At 40.8% G+C, this 18,454-nt stretch overlaps 2 protein-coding genes across 26 annotated transcripts in view; one reads left to right on the top strand and one right to left on the bottom strand.

The window, feature by feature from the left end:
• Positions 1-5,847, bottom strand: part of tango2 (transport and golgi organization 2 homolog) — a 57,490-nt gene extending 51,643 nt beyond the window's left edge. Inside the window, exons 1-3 of one of the 7 annotated variants that reach the window (XM_082968369.1) lie at positions 5,332-5,845; positions 4,255-4,350; positions 1,273-1,403 (exon numbers count right to left, since the gene is read on the bottom strand). In XM_082968369.1, coding sequence (XP_082824495.1) covers positions 1,273-1,328 — 56 coding nt within the window. In that variant the 5' untranslated portion in view covers positions 1,329-1,403; positions 4,255-4,350; positions 5,332-5,845. 7 annotated transcript variants of the gene reach the window in all.
• A 3,722-nt stretch (positions 5,848-9,569) lies between these two features.
• The window catches only part of arvcfb (ARVCF delta catenin family member b), a 253,349-nt gene continuing 244,464 nt past the window's right edge, over positions 9,570-18,454 (top strand). For 8 of the 19 annotated variants that reach the window (XM_082968493.1, XM_082968490.1, XM_082968495.1 and 5 more), the window contains exon 1: positions 9,570-10,166. The gene's annotated coding sequence lies outside the window, so the exon portion shown is untranslated. The remainder of the gene's footprint in view (positions 10,167-18,454) is intronic. The other 11 variants (XM_082968501.1, XM_014170908.3, XM_082968496.1 and 8 more) reach the window with 3 other exon arrangements.

Genomic DNA, 18,454 nt, shown 5'->3' with positions numbered 1-18,454 from the left:
TCGAGACTTCCTTAGATATCGTGCACCAGCGGTCATTTACAAAAATACATAGTCCGCCGCCCCTTGTCATACCAGACGCCGCTGTTCTATCCTTCCGGTACATCGTATAACCGTATATTGTCGTTGTTCAGCCACGACTCCGTGAAGCATAAAATGTTTCAGTTTTTAATGTCTCGTTGGTAGCTTAATCTTCCGCGGAACTCGTCAATTTTATTCTCCAAAGACTGCACGTTTGCTAGCAGAATGGACAGAAGTGCGGGTTTATTTGATTGCCTACGAATTCTCAGGAGGCAGAATGGCCTCCTCTTCACGCAGATCACGGGGATCGTGGCCTGTTCCCGAGGAAGCAGTATATCCTTTGCGCCGGGCTCGTCAGAGTCATGAAAGAAAAAAATATATCATTCTGCTAGTCCGTGGTGAGTAATAGCAGTCCTGACGTCTAGAAGTTATTTTCGGTCATAAGAGACGGTAGCGGCAACATTATGTACAAAATAAGTAACACAAATAAGTTACAAACAACGCAAATAAACAAACAAAAAAACACAATCGGCTGGGGTAAAACGTCTGCCTTCTTCTCCGGCAGGCATTTCTTAGCCAGTCGAAATCATGAATCAGTTGGCATAACTTTATGGATATATACATAGAAATGTCAATGAAAAAAAGTTTAACAAAACAAAGTGTAGCTAGTTTGCAATCTTTCCAGCTTCAGTTTGAAGTTGTGTTGGCTAGCTCCTCTGAACAACAGTGTCCTAACGAGAGAGCACATTTTCTATGCCAGGCGAAATCGTGCCTCATTAGCTCATTGTTATGGATGTATCCAAATAAATGTCACTTGAAAGCAGCTTAAACAAATGCAAATGCAGATACTTTGTTGTTAATCAGTCTGCACTGTTTGATGTGACTAAGTTGGCCGTAGCTGGCTATCTAGCAAGCAAGGGATAAGAACTTTGCCAGCCAGTATGGCAATGGAACATTTAAAACAAACAACTGGGTCGCGTCTCTGGCAACCGAACCAATAGAACGAACGACCAGCCGGCTTGGGTAGCAACCCTAGATTTGTTTCAGGACCATATCTTGTGGAAGGATGAAATAGTATGAATAGATTCTTCAAAATAAAGTTCATGAAAATGTGTCAATCATTATTTGAATATGTTTGTAACCCTCAACTTCGTTTCGGGCCTAACAACACCCGTGCCAATATATCCCCCAAACACCTGCTTCTCGGGCATTATCACTTAAATATAGTACAGAGGCAAGGAAAAGAGGCCTTACCTGTAGGCATTTTTGGATGCAGGCCGAGGGTCGAACTTGAAGAAGATGATACACATGTGGCTGTTAGGGGTGGGGGACGCTCTCTTACACTGGGCACGGTCAATTTCAAAACTTGGACATGTTGACAAGAGCTGGAAGAAAATTATAGTATAGTGAGAAAAGCAGTAAAGTGGGAAGGGGTGAGGGGGAATTGCTGCAATTGACCAAATGCTTGGTTAATAAATTAAATACATTTTTGCTCCAACACCAACCTGTCCTGAGCAATGAGAGAAGATCTGAAATAGACAATATGGCGGCGTACACAATGTTGGATTACCTCATGGAGCAAAAATATATTTCATTTAATTAATGGAGCATTTTCTAAATTCTTACATTCCTCTTGCAACTAGCGATGGGAGATGAGAAGACACTGGTAACTTCCACGTTGAGAGGAAGTAATGTTCTCGCTACGTAAATGTTAGTTGAAAAATTGCTGCCGCATTTTTACACAAGCTAACAATTCTGTAGCTACTGTATGCTAAGATCCTAACCTCATCCAAGTGGTAGGCTAATCCTGAAATATTCAATACAGGACAGCAATATTGTTGACAAGCCCTCATTTGTGTCCACACACTATATTGTAATCTGATAGAGAAGTGATTAGATAGGTCAAATGATGTGAAACAATGGACTTTGACCTAACACTTTTCCTCTTGTCCTGAAAAAGTAAAAAATAAATCACAATATCAAACAATTACTCCGATCAGAATTGCATCAGAGGCCAACATTGGAATAATATTTATATATTTTTTTCATGTAGGCCTACATAAATAAAAAGGTGTCAAACCCTAGGTGATATGCATACAGCCTCATGTCCAAACCGTGCTGACATGTGGGAGGTGCCATAAAAATGTAGCCAAACTTTAATGAGACTTTTAATTACATAAATATAGGCTAAACACCAGTCATGTTTGACAAATATAAATGGGATAATTAACATTAAAGTATAAAGGCTTGATTCTGTCAACATCCTCGAGGCACGTTCATGGTCACAAGACTGGAGTGTGAAGAACAGTGCCTGTTGCGCACCGCACATCACCCACCTTGAATTTGAGCGGAGATGGTCAGCATTAAACTATTTATTTAACTGTAAAAATGTATTTGATTAAAACCTGGACGTTTTATGAAGCATGTCTTACTGTGATTCAAAGTTGCCTAGCCAAAATACAGCCATAGAAATGTTGAGGGAATTATTTTATAAACACTTAATATGCCATTGAAACAAGCATTTTCCTCATATTCTATTGGTTTTGAAAACAACATTATTTTATTGTCAAGCAGCCAAAGGCATAGTCCTAATCATACTAGTAACCCATGTTAGTTACAGCATCTTTAGAGCTCCCTCTTTCTAAATTTCTAAAATATATTTTAATCTCTGTCACATGAAACAGCTTGTGTGTGCAGTGCGCTTTTGAGAAGTGTTGTTTTCCACTAAATGCATTTTGGAAAGATTCGCAGGTAGCCTGCAGACATGTGCGCATTGTTGAGTTTATAATATGAAGAAATAAAACTTGATCAACATTATAAGCTAAACGGTGTGATCTGTTGCATCAGCCTCATAGATTTAAAAAAAAATAAAAAATCTAATATGTGCAGTGATTGTATGAATTTTGGATCTGTTGTCTCAGAGTCCGTTTTAAACCATATACTTATTTATCATAATCCCGGGGATGACAGGATGCCAGGATGCCCTTAATTTCGAGCCCTGGGAGGGAAATATTTAATAAAGACACTAAAAAGTATTTGGTTGTAGGATAATTGTAATGTTGCAATATTTTATAGGCTACCAAGGGTGGGGTGGGTATAATTTGTGTAACGTTCCAACAACTTTGTAAAGTACAAGTTAGCCAACAAACAATGCATACAAAGTAGTCTGATCAATTCACCTAGCTTACTAGCTGCCGAATAGGCATCGCAGCTGGCTGTGCCAGAGCCTGGACTCGAACCAGGATCTCTAGTGGCACAGCTAGCACTGCAATGCACAGCTAGACCACTGCAGCACTCGGGAGGCCCACTTATTCTTAATGTTTGTCCATAGGCTACCAGAGTGAGGACAGACATTTTTCTGAATAAACTTAATTAAATAGCCCACTCCCTACCCGGTATCTTGTTCTGCCGCTATACAACTTTGTATGCGTTGTTTGTTGGCAACCTTGTTATTTACTACGTTTTTTAAAACAGATTCCTGTTGGAAAGTTTTACAAATTAAACCCACCCCCAAGGGTGGCCAACCATCCTCCAGAGTTGTATTTTGAGACATAGGAAGAGTGTAACCTACATTTGTGTCTGATTATCTATGGGGGGGAAAGATAGTGATGCATTTTATTTTGTAAACTAACTCCTTGCATCATAAAATGAAGTAAAATTTTTGTTTGGACTACACACACTTTTTTTTTGGGTGGGGGGGGCGACGACAACAAGTGACTTGAGCTTTTGGACAAGTAAAAAAAAACAATATGTTTTACAAGTAGCTCAAAAAGTTCATGTCAAGGCCTGATCAGCAGATTCTTTAAAAAAAAACTCACCTGACACATGAGGTCAGCACCTGGTGACCACTAAAGTGTGTGCAGGCTTTTGTTCCTACCCAGCACTACAGCAACACACCTACTTCTAGAATTGGCTTCCTATTTCGCAACAAAGCATCCTTCGCTCATGCTGCCAAACATACCCTCGTAAAACTGACCATACTACCGATCCTCGACTTCGGCGATGTCATTTACAAAATAGCCTACAATACCCTACTCAATAAACTGGATGCAGTCTATCACAGTGCCATCCGTTTTGTCACCAAAGCCCCATATACTACCCACCACTGCGACCTGTACGCTCTCGTTGGCTGGCCCTCGCTTCATACTCATTGCCAAACCCACTGGCTCCAGGTCATCTACAAGACCCTGCTAGGTAAAGTCCCCCCTTATCTCCGCTCACCATAGCAGCACCCACCTGTAGCACGCGCTCCAGCAGGTATATCTCTCTGGTCACCCCCAAAGCCAATTCCTCCTTTGGCTGTCTCTCCTTCCAGTTCTCTGCTGCCAATGACTGGAACGAACTACAAACATCTCTGAAACTGGAAACACTTATCTCCCTCACTAGCTTTAAGCACCAGCTGTCAGAGCAGCTCACAGATCACTGCACCTGTACATAGCCCATCTATAATTTAGCCCAAACAACTACCTCCTCCCCTACTGTATTTATTTATTTATTTTGCTCCTTTGCACCCCATTAGTTCTATTTCTACTTTGGACTTTTCTACTACAAATCTACCATTCCAGTGTTTTACTTGCTATATTGTATTTACTTTGCCACCATGGCCTTTTTGCCTTTACCTCCCTTATCTCACCTCATTTGCTCACATTGTATATAGACTTGTTTTTCTACTGTATTATTGACTGTATGTTTGTTTTACTCCATGTGTAACTCTGTGTTGTTGTATGTTGTCGAACTGCTTTGCTTTATCTTGGCCAGGTCGCAATTGTAAATGAGAACTTGTTCTCAACTTGCCTACCTGGTTAAATAAGGGTGAAATAAATAAATAAATAAACAAACTTCAACTAATAGTTATTTATTATGAAGTGGCCTAGAGAAGCAGAACACATAGCTAGCAAGTAACTTCTTATTTCTAGTTGCAAACAACATTAAGGTTAGCTTGTTAAACCAATCTTTTCTCTAATATCTCTGGTTAAGCTAGCTGACTAACGTTACAATGATTAGAAATCTAACGCTAGCTAGCTATAGCAATAGTGAGCAAAAATGTCCAATCTGAGAACCAAGACAACAAAATGCCAATTATAGCCTTGCTTATAATGTTACCTTTAGTCAACAACTTTGATCAAACACAGATTGCAGCGAGTTAGCAAACTAGCCAGCTAGCTAAAAGCAGCAGTCTTGCACTAGATAGCTGTCACAACAAGGACAAAACAGGCAAGTCTACCGGTCTGTTATGCAACACAATACAAAATAAGAATATATTACAATTAACCTGCCTGGTTACCTACTTTGAGTAAAGTAAAACGTACTCACTGTTACACTTGCTTCTGAAGATCAATTCATTCGGTTGGCTAATAAAAAATAAAAAAAACGTATTCGCACATATAGGTTGCATTTGATTTAGTTTGTCAGTAGGCTAGACCGGAACTTTCAGTTCAATGTCACTGGACGAATGAGAACTCCGCTCGCCCCGTGGATGGTTCCAGAATGGCCCGGGTGTAAATCGGGTGCATCCACTTCGATGGCGACCATCGAGCAACACACACTGTGATTCGCCGATACTAATGTCGCGTTCATATCATGTCATGTCGGGAACTTGTAAATATGACGGGGAAAAAAACGTGTACATTCGATGGGGAAAATGCACGTGAACGCTCATCCAATTTGTAATTGGTAGTACAGTATGAAGACAGGCAGAAACAACTTCTCCAATCGAAGTCCCCGATCACACCTGTAGGCGATGTCATTGTTACGTTAGCTCGCTAATGCCACGTTAAAACCAACTGGGAACTCGGAAAAATACGAACTCCGACTGGGCATAATCGTTTTGAATGGTCATCCAACTCGGGAATTCGTGCCTCTTTCTAGAGCCCAGACTTTCCGACCTGAATTTCACTGACGTCATGATTTACCTCGTAAATTCCCAGTTGTTTGAACACACTGGAGTCGGAAATCCGAGCATCCGAGTGCCGAGCACCCAGGTGTTTTGAACTTAGATCTCGATCTGAAGTCACGCACCACTGAAAATGGCAACAAACATGGCCGCGGTTTCGGCTGTAAATTCATATCGGCATTGGTCAATGGTTTTTGCATTCCCTCAGCACTCCGCCAAGATGTGAACGTGGCATAACCCTGAGAAGACTGAGGAGATTGTCCAGATTTCTCATATCATTATTTGTAAAGTTAATGTCAGTTTTATCATTTCAATTAGTTGATAGACCATTTAAATTAGTTGATAGAACATTTCAATTAGTTGATATTAGTATTTTTTGGCAATGCATGTGACTGGGTAGGAACAATTTGGTCGTTTTGGTCAGTGTTTCCTATGGGGACACAATTAGTGGGAAACGTGTAAAAAGGTATAAACAAAGATAGTGGATAAATGAAGAGTTCACGCTGTCGTTTACGTTTGGAAAAAAATGACCAGTTCCTGTTTACTTAAAGGTAAAGGTAAACTGCACCCAAAAACTATATTTTGGCATTTGTTTCATTAGTCCATTGTTGACATAGTCCCAAAATGTGTTGCTTGTCAGCACTCAAATGAAGATATGTAACTTTCAAAATACAGAAATCATATTTTGCATCATATGATGCTGTATTTCAAAAGTTACATATCTTGAAAACTTGAGTGGATAGTCAAATTAATTTAATAGTTCATTTAAAACGTTTAAATGCTTTGCAAGAATATCAATTTCCCTACAAATCCTGTTTTAGATGGACACATCTGAAATCAGGCTACCTGATGGGACTTAAATAAATCCATAAAATCACCAGACAAAATAAACGTTCTACCACATGTTATTTTTGATAAGCCTATTTGAGTACGGACATATACAATTTGGACGTGAAAATTATTTCTAAGATGCATACTTTCAGTTTTTCCAAACTCACTTCACTCGTGCATAAGAAGGAGGCTGGCACACGTGCAGATCAAATACACCACTAGAACCCAGATTAAGATGTTTACATGTCATAATTATTGTTTGATATTGTTCCATCAATTCCATTCCAGCCATTACATTGAGCACGTCCTCCAACAGCTCCCCCCCACCAGCCTCCTCTGATGTAAATGTCCAATGAAACAGAAAAAATTAGGAAGTGGGATGTCTCGCTTCCTCTTCATCTCTGGTATAAAAGCACACCTGTGGTGATAATGATGGTTTCCCAGGAACTGATGGCTTCTACAGTTGTAGCTAGATGGGGCATAGCGCCATCTAGTTGTGTCGGGGGCAACTGTAGAATTTGAGCTAACTCTAACCCTTTTCCTAACCTTAACCTAATTCTCCTAACCTGCTACGTAAAGTAACTTCTGTCCATAGCTGTACTCCATCTAGCCACAACCATAGAAGCCATTGAAAGCTCGGAAATCTCTGACTTCCAACTTCAGTGCGTTCAAAACCACTTGGAAATTGGAAGAAAACTAGCTCTGACTGGATCATCCAACTCAGGCCTCTTTCTAGAGCTTCGACATTCTGACCTGAACGTCACTGACGTCGTGATTTGACCTTGTATTTTTCATAGTTCCTAGTTGTTTTGAACACGGCATAAGAAACCATCAGTGTCACCGCAAACCAAAGCCCTGTCCGCAAATAAGAGCTTTGTACACAAGATGAAGGTCAGTAGGTGCTCTGTCAGGAACCATGCAGTCTGTTTGAGAATACATTTTTGGTGCATGGTTGATTGATTATAGGCTACTGAGAAGGTTCCATGTGTTTGGAGAGGCTTTGGGGGCCAAGCAGTTAATTGAAACCACCCTTCTTTAAAAGTATTGTCATTGTTTTTGTCATAGTTTTGTGAATTCTTGAAAGCACTGTTAGGCCTAGGTCTACCGTAGGATGTTTCAGAGTCATCTACTGAATAGGACTTCCTGAGATCAAACCAAATGTTTTTGGTTACATGTGCCTAATACATGTGTAGACTTTACAGTGAAATGCATACTTACGAGCCATTCCCAAGACAAATATTTGCACAAAAAAAGGAAATAGTAACAACAAAAAAGGTTATATACAAGGAGTACCAGTACCGAGTCAATGTGCAGGGGTACGAGGTAGTTGAGGTAATACAGTATGTACATGTGGATAGGGGTAAAAGTGATTTTTTTGGGGGGCCTTCCTCTGACACGGCCTGGTATAGAGGTCCTGGATGGCAGGAAGCTCAGCCCCAGTGATGTACTGGGCCATACGCACTACCCTCTATAGCGCCTTGCAGTCGAATGCCGAGCAGTTGCCATACCAAGCGGTGATGCAGCCAGTCAAGATGCTCTCAATGGTGCAGCTGTGGAACTTCTTAAGGAACTGAGGGCCAATGGCAAAATCTTTTCACCCTCCTGAGGGGGAAGAGGTGTTGTTGTGCCCTCCTCATGACTATGTTGGTGTGTTTTGACTGTGATATGTCCTTAGTGATGTGGACACAGAGGAATTTGAAGCTCGACGCGCTCTAATACAGCCCAGTCTCTGTGAATTGGTGCGTGCTTGGCCCTCCGTTTCCTGTAGTCCACAATATACTATTTTGTCTTGCCAGCTTTCCAAGAGAGGTTGTTGTCCTGAGACCACACTGCCAGGTCTCTCACTACTTCCCTATAGGCTGTCTCATCGTCGTTGGTGATCTGGCCTACCACCGTCGTGTCGTCTCAAAACTTAATGATGGGGTTTGAGTCGTGCACGGCCACGCAGTCATGGGTGAACAGCGAGTACATTAGTGGACTGAGAACGCACCCCTAATGGGCCCCCATGTTGAGGGTGAGCGTGGCAGATGTGTTGTTGCCTATCCTCACCACCTGAGGGTCCAGGATCCATTGCCAGAGGGAGGTGTTCTGTCGCAGGATCCTTAGCTTAGTGATGAGCTTGGAGGGCACTATAGTGTTGAACGCTGAGCTGTAGTCAATGAACAGCATTCTCATGTAGGTTTTCCTTTTGTCCAGGTGGGAAAGGGCAGTGTGGAGTGCAATAGGGATTGTATAATCTGTGGATGTGATGGAGCGGTATGCAAATTGTTGTGGGTCTAGGGTTTCTGGGATGATGGTGTTGATGTGAGCCATGACCCGCCTTTCAAAGCACTTCATGGCAACAGATGTGAGTGCTATGGGTCTATAGTCATTTAGCCAGGTTACCTTAGTGTTCTTGGGCACAGGGACTATGGTGGTCAATTTGTTCTCATGCTGTTATAGGACCATCCCCCATGAGGAGCTGAGCATAGGCCTAAACCATCCATCCACGCCTCTAGCGAACTCGACTTTGTTCCATGTCGTGTGTTTACTGAATATAGCCTACAACAACGTATGTCAATGGTAGCCAAGGTCTACCTTCATACATACAAATTATGAATTTGATCATGTTCAGGTGAGTTAATTTGGTCAAAGTAGGAAGCTTAGTATAAATGGCCGCATATTTGAATTTACCGCTGACATTATGCAAAGATAGACGGATTTTAAACCAACCACGTTGGAGATACTAAGTACGTTCACCCAATCAAAATAAATATTTCCTCGAAGGCCCTGCGATAGGGGCGGGATTCAATTGACGTTTGTTCTGATAGTTTTGTTGTACTGACGCTGTTTGTTATTTGATAGATCAGTTTGGCCAGGCAATTCTTTTCTCTTGAAGTAGGGTATACTATTTGCTATCGAAACTCATTTTCTACGCTAGGATATTGAAAGTTTGCGACTTTTCACATTACTTTTTGTTTCGGGCTTTAAATGGAGAGGGGGGCAGGCTATTTACCAATAGACTAACTTGTCTTAATTCCTATTAAATAAATAACGGACTGATTTTTTTTTTTTAATGGAAGGAAACATTTCACCACAGGTTGTTGATTTGGCCCCTATTACCGTCCAGATATTGAGCAAATAAGTATTAGCTAAGCAAATCACAGACTACACAGTATTATTCTCGGGCACCGTACGAGAATAACTGTAGCCCTGTCGTTTGCTACAAATAATACTGAAAAGAGAAGAAATCATTTTTCGGATTGGTTATAAATGTATATTAAGTGTTGTCGACGTTATTTGAGGTGCAATTCAAAGACGACGGAGAAGAATAGAAGTGTCAGGTGATTTCATCAACGCGAGGAACCATCTGGTGATTGCATCGCTAAGTTTACCCTGCTCCTGCGTGCTATCCCTAAACTCCAGTGGAAGGGAGGAAGAGAAGGTAAGAGCCGCTATAATGTAACGTATCAATGTGCTATAATGATTTTTGGTTAAGTAAACGTCAATTTGATACGAGTATTTTCATTTTATCAGCCCGAACAAACAATATATTATTCCTACGTAGTCGTAGGCTACACGCGACGCAAACGCTTTTCAATGGTTATAGAAGGATTTGTGTGCCAGTGTGGTGGGGATTTTACGGAGTTGGTGTTCTTTGATGGCACTCAATTGTAGACTAGTAAAATGTATATTTTATGTAAAATGCATTCGATTAACAAATTATTTGAGTAGTCTAACGACATCTATATATTGCAATAGAGTAACGTTAGCCACAGATTTGTCCCCTTGAATGACTAATGTTTCATAAAGTATGCAAACCCATGTCGTGTGTTTAATGAATATAACCTACAAAAAAGGATATGTAGTTCACTGCCTCCTGATTCTGCATATATAAGAGCACACAAGTCATCTATTGTGGAAAAGTTAAGTGCCTCAGTCTGCCCGTGGCACTAACAATAGGCTACCTACAGGTAACTGCAAACATAGTGTCTTAATAGGGCGTTGGGCCACCACGAGTCGCCAGAACCGCTTCAATGCTCCTTGGCATATATTCTACAAGTGTTTAGAACTCTATTGGCGGGATGGGTCACCATTCTACCACGACGAATTGCATAATTATTTTTTGTTGTTGATGGTGTCTCGGGTGCTGCTCCAGAATCTCCCACAAGTGTTGATCTGGTGACAGATGCACAACCTTTAAATCCCCAATGCTCATTTGGCTGTGTTTACACGGGCAGCTGAATTCAGATCTTTTTCCATTAATTGGTCTTTTGACTAATCACACATTTTTCAGAGCTGATCTAATTGGTCAAATGACCAATTAGTGAAAAATTATCACAGATCTCTTTAGCCATGATAGCCAAAATAATGGGGGACTAGGCATTTTTAAAGGTGACCCAAAGCGTGGGATGTTAATTCAGAAACCACACCTGTGTGGAAGCACCTGCTTTCAATATACTTTGTTTCCTGTATTTACTCATGTTAACTTTATTTTGGCAGTTACCTTTACCATCTTTGCAATAATTCTAAATAATAATGTTTTCATGCTAACCTTTGGCAATGCAAAATACAGTGAAGTGACTTTATTTATAGTAACAAATGTGGTGGTAAACTTTGGATATTTATTAGACGGATAATAATGTAAAGTTGATAGGCGTAATCAATCATCTTATTTAACAATAACATATTTTATGGCATGATGTTGGTATTGACTTTATGAAAGATGAGCAGCAGGATATGTCATATTCGCCACAGGACACCTGCCATGGTATTTTTGAGATGCCTTAGGACCTCAGTTTTTCCAAGATGTAACACATTAATGTGTGTTTTTATTTTATTTATTTTCATATTTTTTGCTGCTGTGGCTTGAACTGTCAATCATTTCCCTCTACTTTTGTTTTTCCTTATTGAGTGAGTGTGTATCCATGGAGTCTAATTTCTTCTCTTGTAATTACCCAGTATGGAATAGGGGGCACTTGCGAGTTGCTGCTCGAATTATTTGTGAGGGGGTTTATTCCCTCTTATGTGGCTCTCCTCTTGAGGCCTGAACACTCTTTATGAACACTGATAGGCCTAATATAATGAAATGCGTGCGTATCGCCATAGAGGTATTTGATGTGTTCAATTCTGTTGATGTTACTGCTGTAGAGAAAAGCGATTCAGTTTGATGGAATAGACATTTATTGGCCATGCAGTGTTGTATGTATGAATGAATATAAATAGCTTTTGCAGTCAATCACAAGGTCGTGCTCTCAGTATTAAAATGTAAGAAATTCTCATAGATTTATAGTCTGAAATTATTGACACCCTTAATAAAGATGAGCAGTAATGATATAAAATAAATAATTCAAATACTGAGCTACATTATATGCTAAAACAAATGGGGACATTGTTTTATACGAATACAATTGCTCAGAGAAATAGATGTTCTTTTAACAAGATCAATGGTAGGCTTCAAAATGATTGCTACCCCTAAATATTTTTATAAATAAAGCATTTGCAAGTTAAGTATTTTGTCCTATATTCTTAGCACACAATGACTACATCAAGCTTGTGACTCTACAAACTTTTTGGGTGCATTTGCAGTTTTTGGTTGTTTCAGATTTTGTGCCGAATAGAAATGAATGATGCATAATGTGTTGTCATTTTATTTTTATTGTAAATAAGAATAGAATGTTCCTAAACACTTCTATGTCAATGTGGATGCTACCATGATTACAGATCATTCTGAATAATGAGTGAGAATGTTAGAGGGCCTAAGATCATACCCCCAAACAGTGCTTAACATGTCATCGCACATTTGCTGGTGTCATAGAGTAGAGGCACTTTATTGAATAAAAAAAAAAAAATGTGTAGCCTAGGTACTGGGAAAAATGTGCGGTTTTTAATAAATGCGTCTCATGCAATTTTACTTCATTTTACATGACTAGAGACTTTGGCTGAATCTTTTTTAATACCGCACAAATTATCAAAATGGCAAGCTACTTTGACACTGAAAATCTGAGCGAAATAAAAACGACCTTGTCTGGACTCCATCAATAGCCTATGTGTGGAAACCGATATTGAAGGCTACATTATGACGAAATTATAGTCCTAAAAAATGCTTTACAGTTTAACTGACTCACCCAATGATGCTCAGCTGACTTGCTGGTGATGGCTGATGAGCTCATGCCAAAAGCCGATCTGTCTTTTGTAAAACAATATTTAGAATTTTATCAAATATTTTGGTAGCCTACAGCATAGTGTTCTATTTTCAGCAGGAGCCATTTGCTTTGCAACCTGTGTTTTCCCTCGGTTGTATTTGAAATATTGTGAATGGCCTGTTGGTCTGTGTGCTGTTTTTTCATTGACTGATTTGCTGCGCATTCCCGACTAGGCTATTCCTTGTTATTGGGCTACAATCCACGACTAGGCTATTTTAAAAAATAAGCTATTGATCCTTTATGGATAAATTATAAGCCTTCTCGTGGTGTTTGGCAAATGTATAGTGCATTCGGAAAGTATTCAGACCCCTTACCTTTTTCCACATTTTATGTTACACCCTTATTCTAAAATGTATGAAATAACCTAGGTAAAATAACCTAGGTAAACGAGCAGTCGGTGGGAGAAGGGCCTTGGTCAGGGAGGTGACCAAGAACCTGATGGTCACTCTGACAGAGCTCTTCAGTTCCTCTGTAGAGATGGGAGAGCATTCCAGAAGGACATCCATCTCTGCAGCACCCCACCAATCAGGCCTTTATGGTAGAGTGGCCAGACGGAAGCCACTCCTCAGTAAAAGGCACATGACAGCCAGCTTGTAACTAAAGGACTCTGACCATGAGAAACAAGATTCTCTGGTCTGATGAAACCAAGATTGAGGAAACCATCCCTACGGTGACGCGTGGTGGCAGCATCATGCTGTAGGGCTGTTTTTCAGCGGCAGGGACTGGGAGACTAGTCAGGATCAAGGGAAAGATGAACGGAGCAAAGTACAGAGATCCTTGATGAAAACCTGCTCCAGAGTGCCCAGGACCTCACACTGGGAGAAAGGTTTACTTTCCAACAGGACAGCGACCCAAAGCACACAGCCAAGACAACGCAAGAGTGGCTTCGGGACAAGTCTCTGAATGTCCTTGGTGGTGGCAGCATCATGCTGTAGGGACTTCAACCCAATTGAACATCTCTGGAGAGACCTGAAAATAGCTATGCAATCGACACTCCCCATCCAACCTGACAGCGCTTGTCAGGATCTGCAGAGAACAATGTGAGGAACTCCCCAAATACAGATGTGCCGAGCTTGTAGTGACATACCCAAGAAGACTCAAGTCTAATTACATTTACATTTTAGTCATTTAGCAGACGCTCTTATCCAGAGCGACTTACAGTAGTGAATGTATACATTTCAATTCATACTTTTTCCCCCCCGTACTGGCCCCCCCCGTGGGAATCAAACCCACAACCCTGGCGTTGCAAACACCATGCTCTACCAACTGAGCCACAGGTTGCTTCAACAAAGTACTGAGTAAAGCGTATGAGTACTTATGTAAATGTTTTATTTGTAATACTTTTGCAAATGTGTCTAAACCTGTTTTTGTTTTGTCGTTATGGGGTATTGTGTGTAGATTGATTGGGGGGATTTAATAAAAAAATAAACCTTTTTTATTTTTTAGAATAGCCTGTAATGTAACAATGTGGAAAAAGTCAAGGGGTCTAAATATTTTCAGAATGCACTGTATTTCAATTCATAAGGGGTGCTGCTGTTCCTTCAGAACCCTTCGCGCGGCCATAATTCTATCAGGAAATAAATGAAGTGCAACACTGGAGAGATGACTTGCAGGCTCATGTCTATCAGAGCAGAGAGGGATCGTAGAAAGTGAATCTCATTTTAGTTATGTGAGAGATACTGGCACGTTTCTCACACAGACACGCTTTGGTCTCCAACAGGTTACAATGTTGCGTAAACCCAGGCCGGCCCAACCCAAATCAACTCTTAGAATATTAGGCCCGGGCTGAAAATCTACTTTTTCATCTTTTTGTTAATTCTCCTGCCCCCCCAAAAAATGTGGAGGGAAGTCTTCTGAAATTTGATCTATTCTGTGAAAATAATTGTTCATGACTTGAGGTACCGGATCTGGCCAAATAGGTGCCGGAACCAAGCAGTCCAAAACGGAGAGGTGCAGGATCCGGCTCAAATTAAGCAATGGCACCAAGACATGCTAACCTCGCTCCATTACCAATAACATGGGAGGTTAGCATGTCTTGGGGGCATGATCTTTGGCCATCTAACTTACTCATCATTATTCACGCTTCGTTCAGAATTATTTTAATTTCTATTGAGGGGGGGGAATAATCTGAAACGCAACCAAAACGAACTGCAAATACATCCAACATGTTTGGAGTCACAAGCTGGATGTAGTCATTGCGTGCTAGGAAAATGGGACCAAATACTGAACTTTTGACTACTTAAACAAATGTTTAGAGGTGTCAATTTTGACCCCTAACTTTATTAGATTTGTTTATTTCTTGTTAAAAAAATTCTCTGAGCAATTTGTATAACGTAATTTCCCTTTTTTTCAGCTTTTTTTTTGTTTATTTGAATTATTTTATACAGTCATTATTGCTCATCTTTATCAAGGGTGTCAATCATTTCGGACCCACTGTATGTGCAATGTGACTACTCCAAATGCATGGAAATGACAGTGTTTTTATTTTTTTATGTCTGTCACAAGTTCTACACATGGATTAGAGTACTCGTATGCAACCAACAATGGATGGATGTTATTGGTTCAACTCGAGTGCTGTCTATTTATTTAATAGATAAGCATGTGCTACATTAATCATTTCTCCAAAAGGACCCATCAGCAAAATTATTGTTTTTGTTGTTTGCCGTATATCTAGCAGTGAGTGACAATATCCTGGAGACTTGGCTTCCATGGATCCTAAGTCTGCCAGATTTGACAACACAATGCCTAGCTCCTGTCAAGGCATCTGTCAGTATTCAGCTGCCATATCTGACCCAGTGATATCTCATCCCACATAGGCCTACTATGTTTCACTTTGTCAAGGTGATTCTATTAATATTTACTCCATTGATGCAGCTGTCGGTTGTATCATCCCTGATTTACTAAATATTCTATTTACCTTGTTTTGATTTCGATAGGCTATATGCTGTTCAGTGGGAACGTTATGACTGCATCAGTGTCCGGGTTATAATGAGACTACTTGATTCACATTAGAATGGTCTTTCAGCCTGGGCTGTGAAGAAGTTCTAATTGAGATAGAAAAGAGAACCCTAATGCTCAGTGTGATCTCCCACGCGTGGCCTACTTGGCGACAGCTATTTTGAAGTACTGTGAATGTTGAATGGGGAAGGTGGCCGAGTTATCAAATTTTGTTGATCACACATGGTTAGCATATATGTTTGTGCTTCTAGTTCCGACTATGCAGTAATGTCTAACAAATTCACAACAACTACCTTATAAACACAAATGTAAAGGGATGAATAGAATATGTACATATAAATATATGGACGAGCGATGGCGTGCGGCATAGGCAAGATGCAGTAGATGGTATAGAATACAGTATATATACATATGAGATGAGTATTGTAGGGTATGAAAACATTAAAGTGCCTTTTATTTAAAGTGACTAGTGATACCTTTTTATTAAATCCATTTATAAAAGTTACAAGAGATTTGAGTATGTTGGCAGCAGCCACTCGGTTAGTGATGGCTGTTTAACAGTCTGATGGCCTTGAGATGGAAGCTGTTTTTCAGTCTCTCTGTCCCAGCTTTGATGCACCTCTACTGACCTCGCCTTCTGGATGTTAGCGGGGTGAACAGGCAGTGGCTTGGGTGGTTGTTGTCCTTGATGATCTTTTTAGCCTTCCTGTGACATCAGGTGCTGTAGGTGTCCTGGAGGGCAGGTAGTTTGCCCCCGTTGATGCACTGTGCAGACCTCACTACCCTCTGGAGAGCCTTGCGGTTGAAGGTGGTGCAATTGCCTTACCGGGGGGTGATGCAGAACGACAGGATGCTATCGATTGTGCATTTGTAAAGGTTTGTGTTTTTAGGTGACAAGCCAAATTTCTTCAGCCTCCTGAGGTTGAAGAGGCTCTGTTGCGCAGCCTTCACCACGCTGTGTGTGTGTGGGCCATTTTCAGTTTGTCCGTGATGTGTACGCCAAGGAACAATCCACCTTCACTACTGTCCCGTGGATGGGGGAGGGTGCTCCCTCCGTTTCCTGTAGTCCACGATCATCTCCTTTGTTTTGTTGTCGTTGAGTGAGCGGTTATTTTTCTAACACCACACTCCGAGGGCCCTCACCTCCACCATGAAGGCCGTTTCGTCGTTGTTGGTAATCAGGCCTGCCACTGTAGTAGTGTCTGCAAACTTGAGGATTTAGTTGGAGGCGTGCATGGCCACGCAGTCATGGGTGAACAGGGAGTACAGTAGAGGTCCCGAGAACACACCCTTGTGGTCAGTTGATCAATTAGTAATGGGGATGCTTTACCGAAATCAACGAATAGCGGGAAACAACGCAATGATGCATTCTCAGTATGCGAAAATAGGATGTTCAATAGTATGCAACATTTAGAAAATGTAAAATGGTTTAAATGCCAGGATGTTATTTATACTCGTTTTGGCTCTAAATATAGTAGATTTCTTTGCTCACTTTTCCACAATGCATTGGGAGGCTGTGAGTGATAGGCCCTAGTTCTTTTCAAGTTACCCCCAAACACAACTATGCTACTTAATTGGGAAGATACCTGAAGCTTCTGCAGTGGTGTTCAAACGTAAGCTGTCGTTTTTTTCTTGTTCTTAAAGGATCACAAGCATTGCCTCTTGCATTGCATTTTATGCTACGTTTTGTATAGTCCATTTATTTAGCCTACTTTCTCATATAGCGTTAAGTCTGGTGGTGGATACTGTGCTGAATAGCCTGTATGAATCCTACTCTGACGTGAATCTGTAACTCTGTATCATTTTTTTGTATCCTTCTGTAGCTATTGCTTAATGGTAAGTCCATTCCTGGGAAAATGGTAGTGCCAAACAGCAACTATTTTTGAGAGGCTTCATAGAATGTGTAATGGAATTGATTTGTGCAGGACATTGACTCGGTACTGGTACCCCCTGTATATAGCATCGTTATGTTACTTTTTGATATTTAATTTTGTTAGTTTATTTAGTAAATATTTTATCAACTCTTTCTTGAACGGCATTGTTGGTTTAGTGCTTGTAAGTAAGCATTTCACGGTACAACACCTGTTGTATTCGGCGCATGTTACAGACAGGATTGGATTTGGAATGAATCCTGCATCAAGCAAGTGCTTTAGCCCTTGGCGGTTATAAGGGGGACCTCGCCTAAAGAGGTTCATCCTTGAAAATGATAGAAAGAAAAGCCACCTATTACTATGAGCCAGTGTCTACGTAGCTGGCCATCTACTCCAATAATATTGTAAATGTCTGACCTAAAAGCAAAATCATGTCGATTTTATTAAATTGCCTCAACTTGCATGCACATTTGGATGAATAAATAAACTACATTAACACCACACTCTGCTGCTCTGTAGTTTGATGGATTGATCAAAGTACAGTATCTTACTGGGGAGATGAAAGTCAGTCAGTGCTGTGGGTAAAGGTTGCTGTGATGTGACTGCCTGTGTAGTGCGAGAGGGAGGCCAGGTCCAGAGTGAATGCCTCTTTATGCTCCTGGCTGACACCTGCTAGGCTGAGGGGTGGGGGCAGAGCT

Source organism: Salmo salar, chromosome 24 (assembly GCF_965601325.2).
Source record: "Salmo salar chromosome 24, fSalSal1, whole genome shotgun sequence".
In the NCBI taxonomy this organism is placed as follows: Eukaryota; Metazoa; Chordata; class Actinopteri; order Salmoniformes; family Salmonidae; genus Salmo; species Salmo salar.
This window is presented reverse-complemented; position numbering and strand designations above follow the sequence as displayed.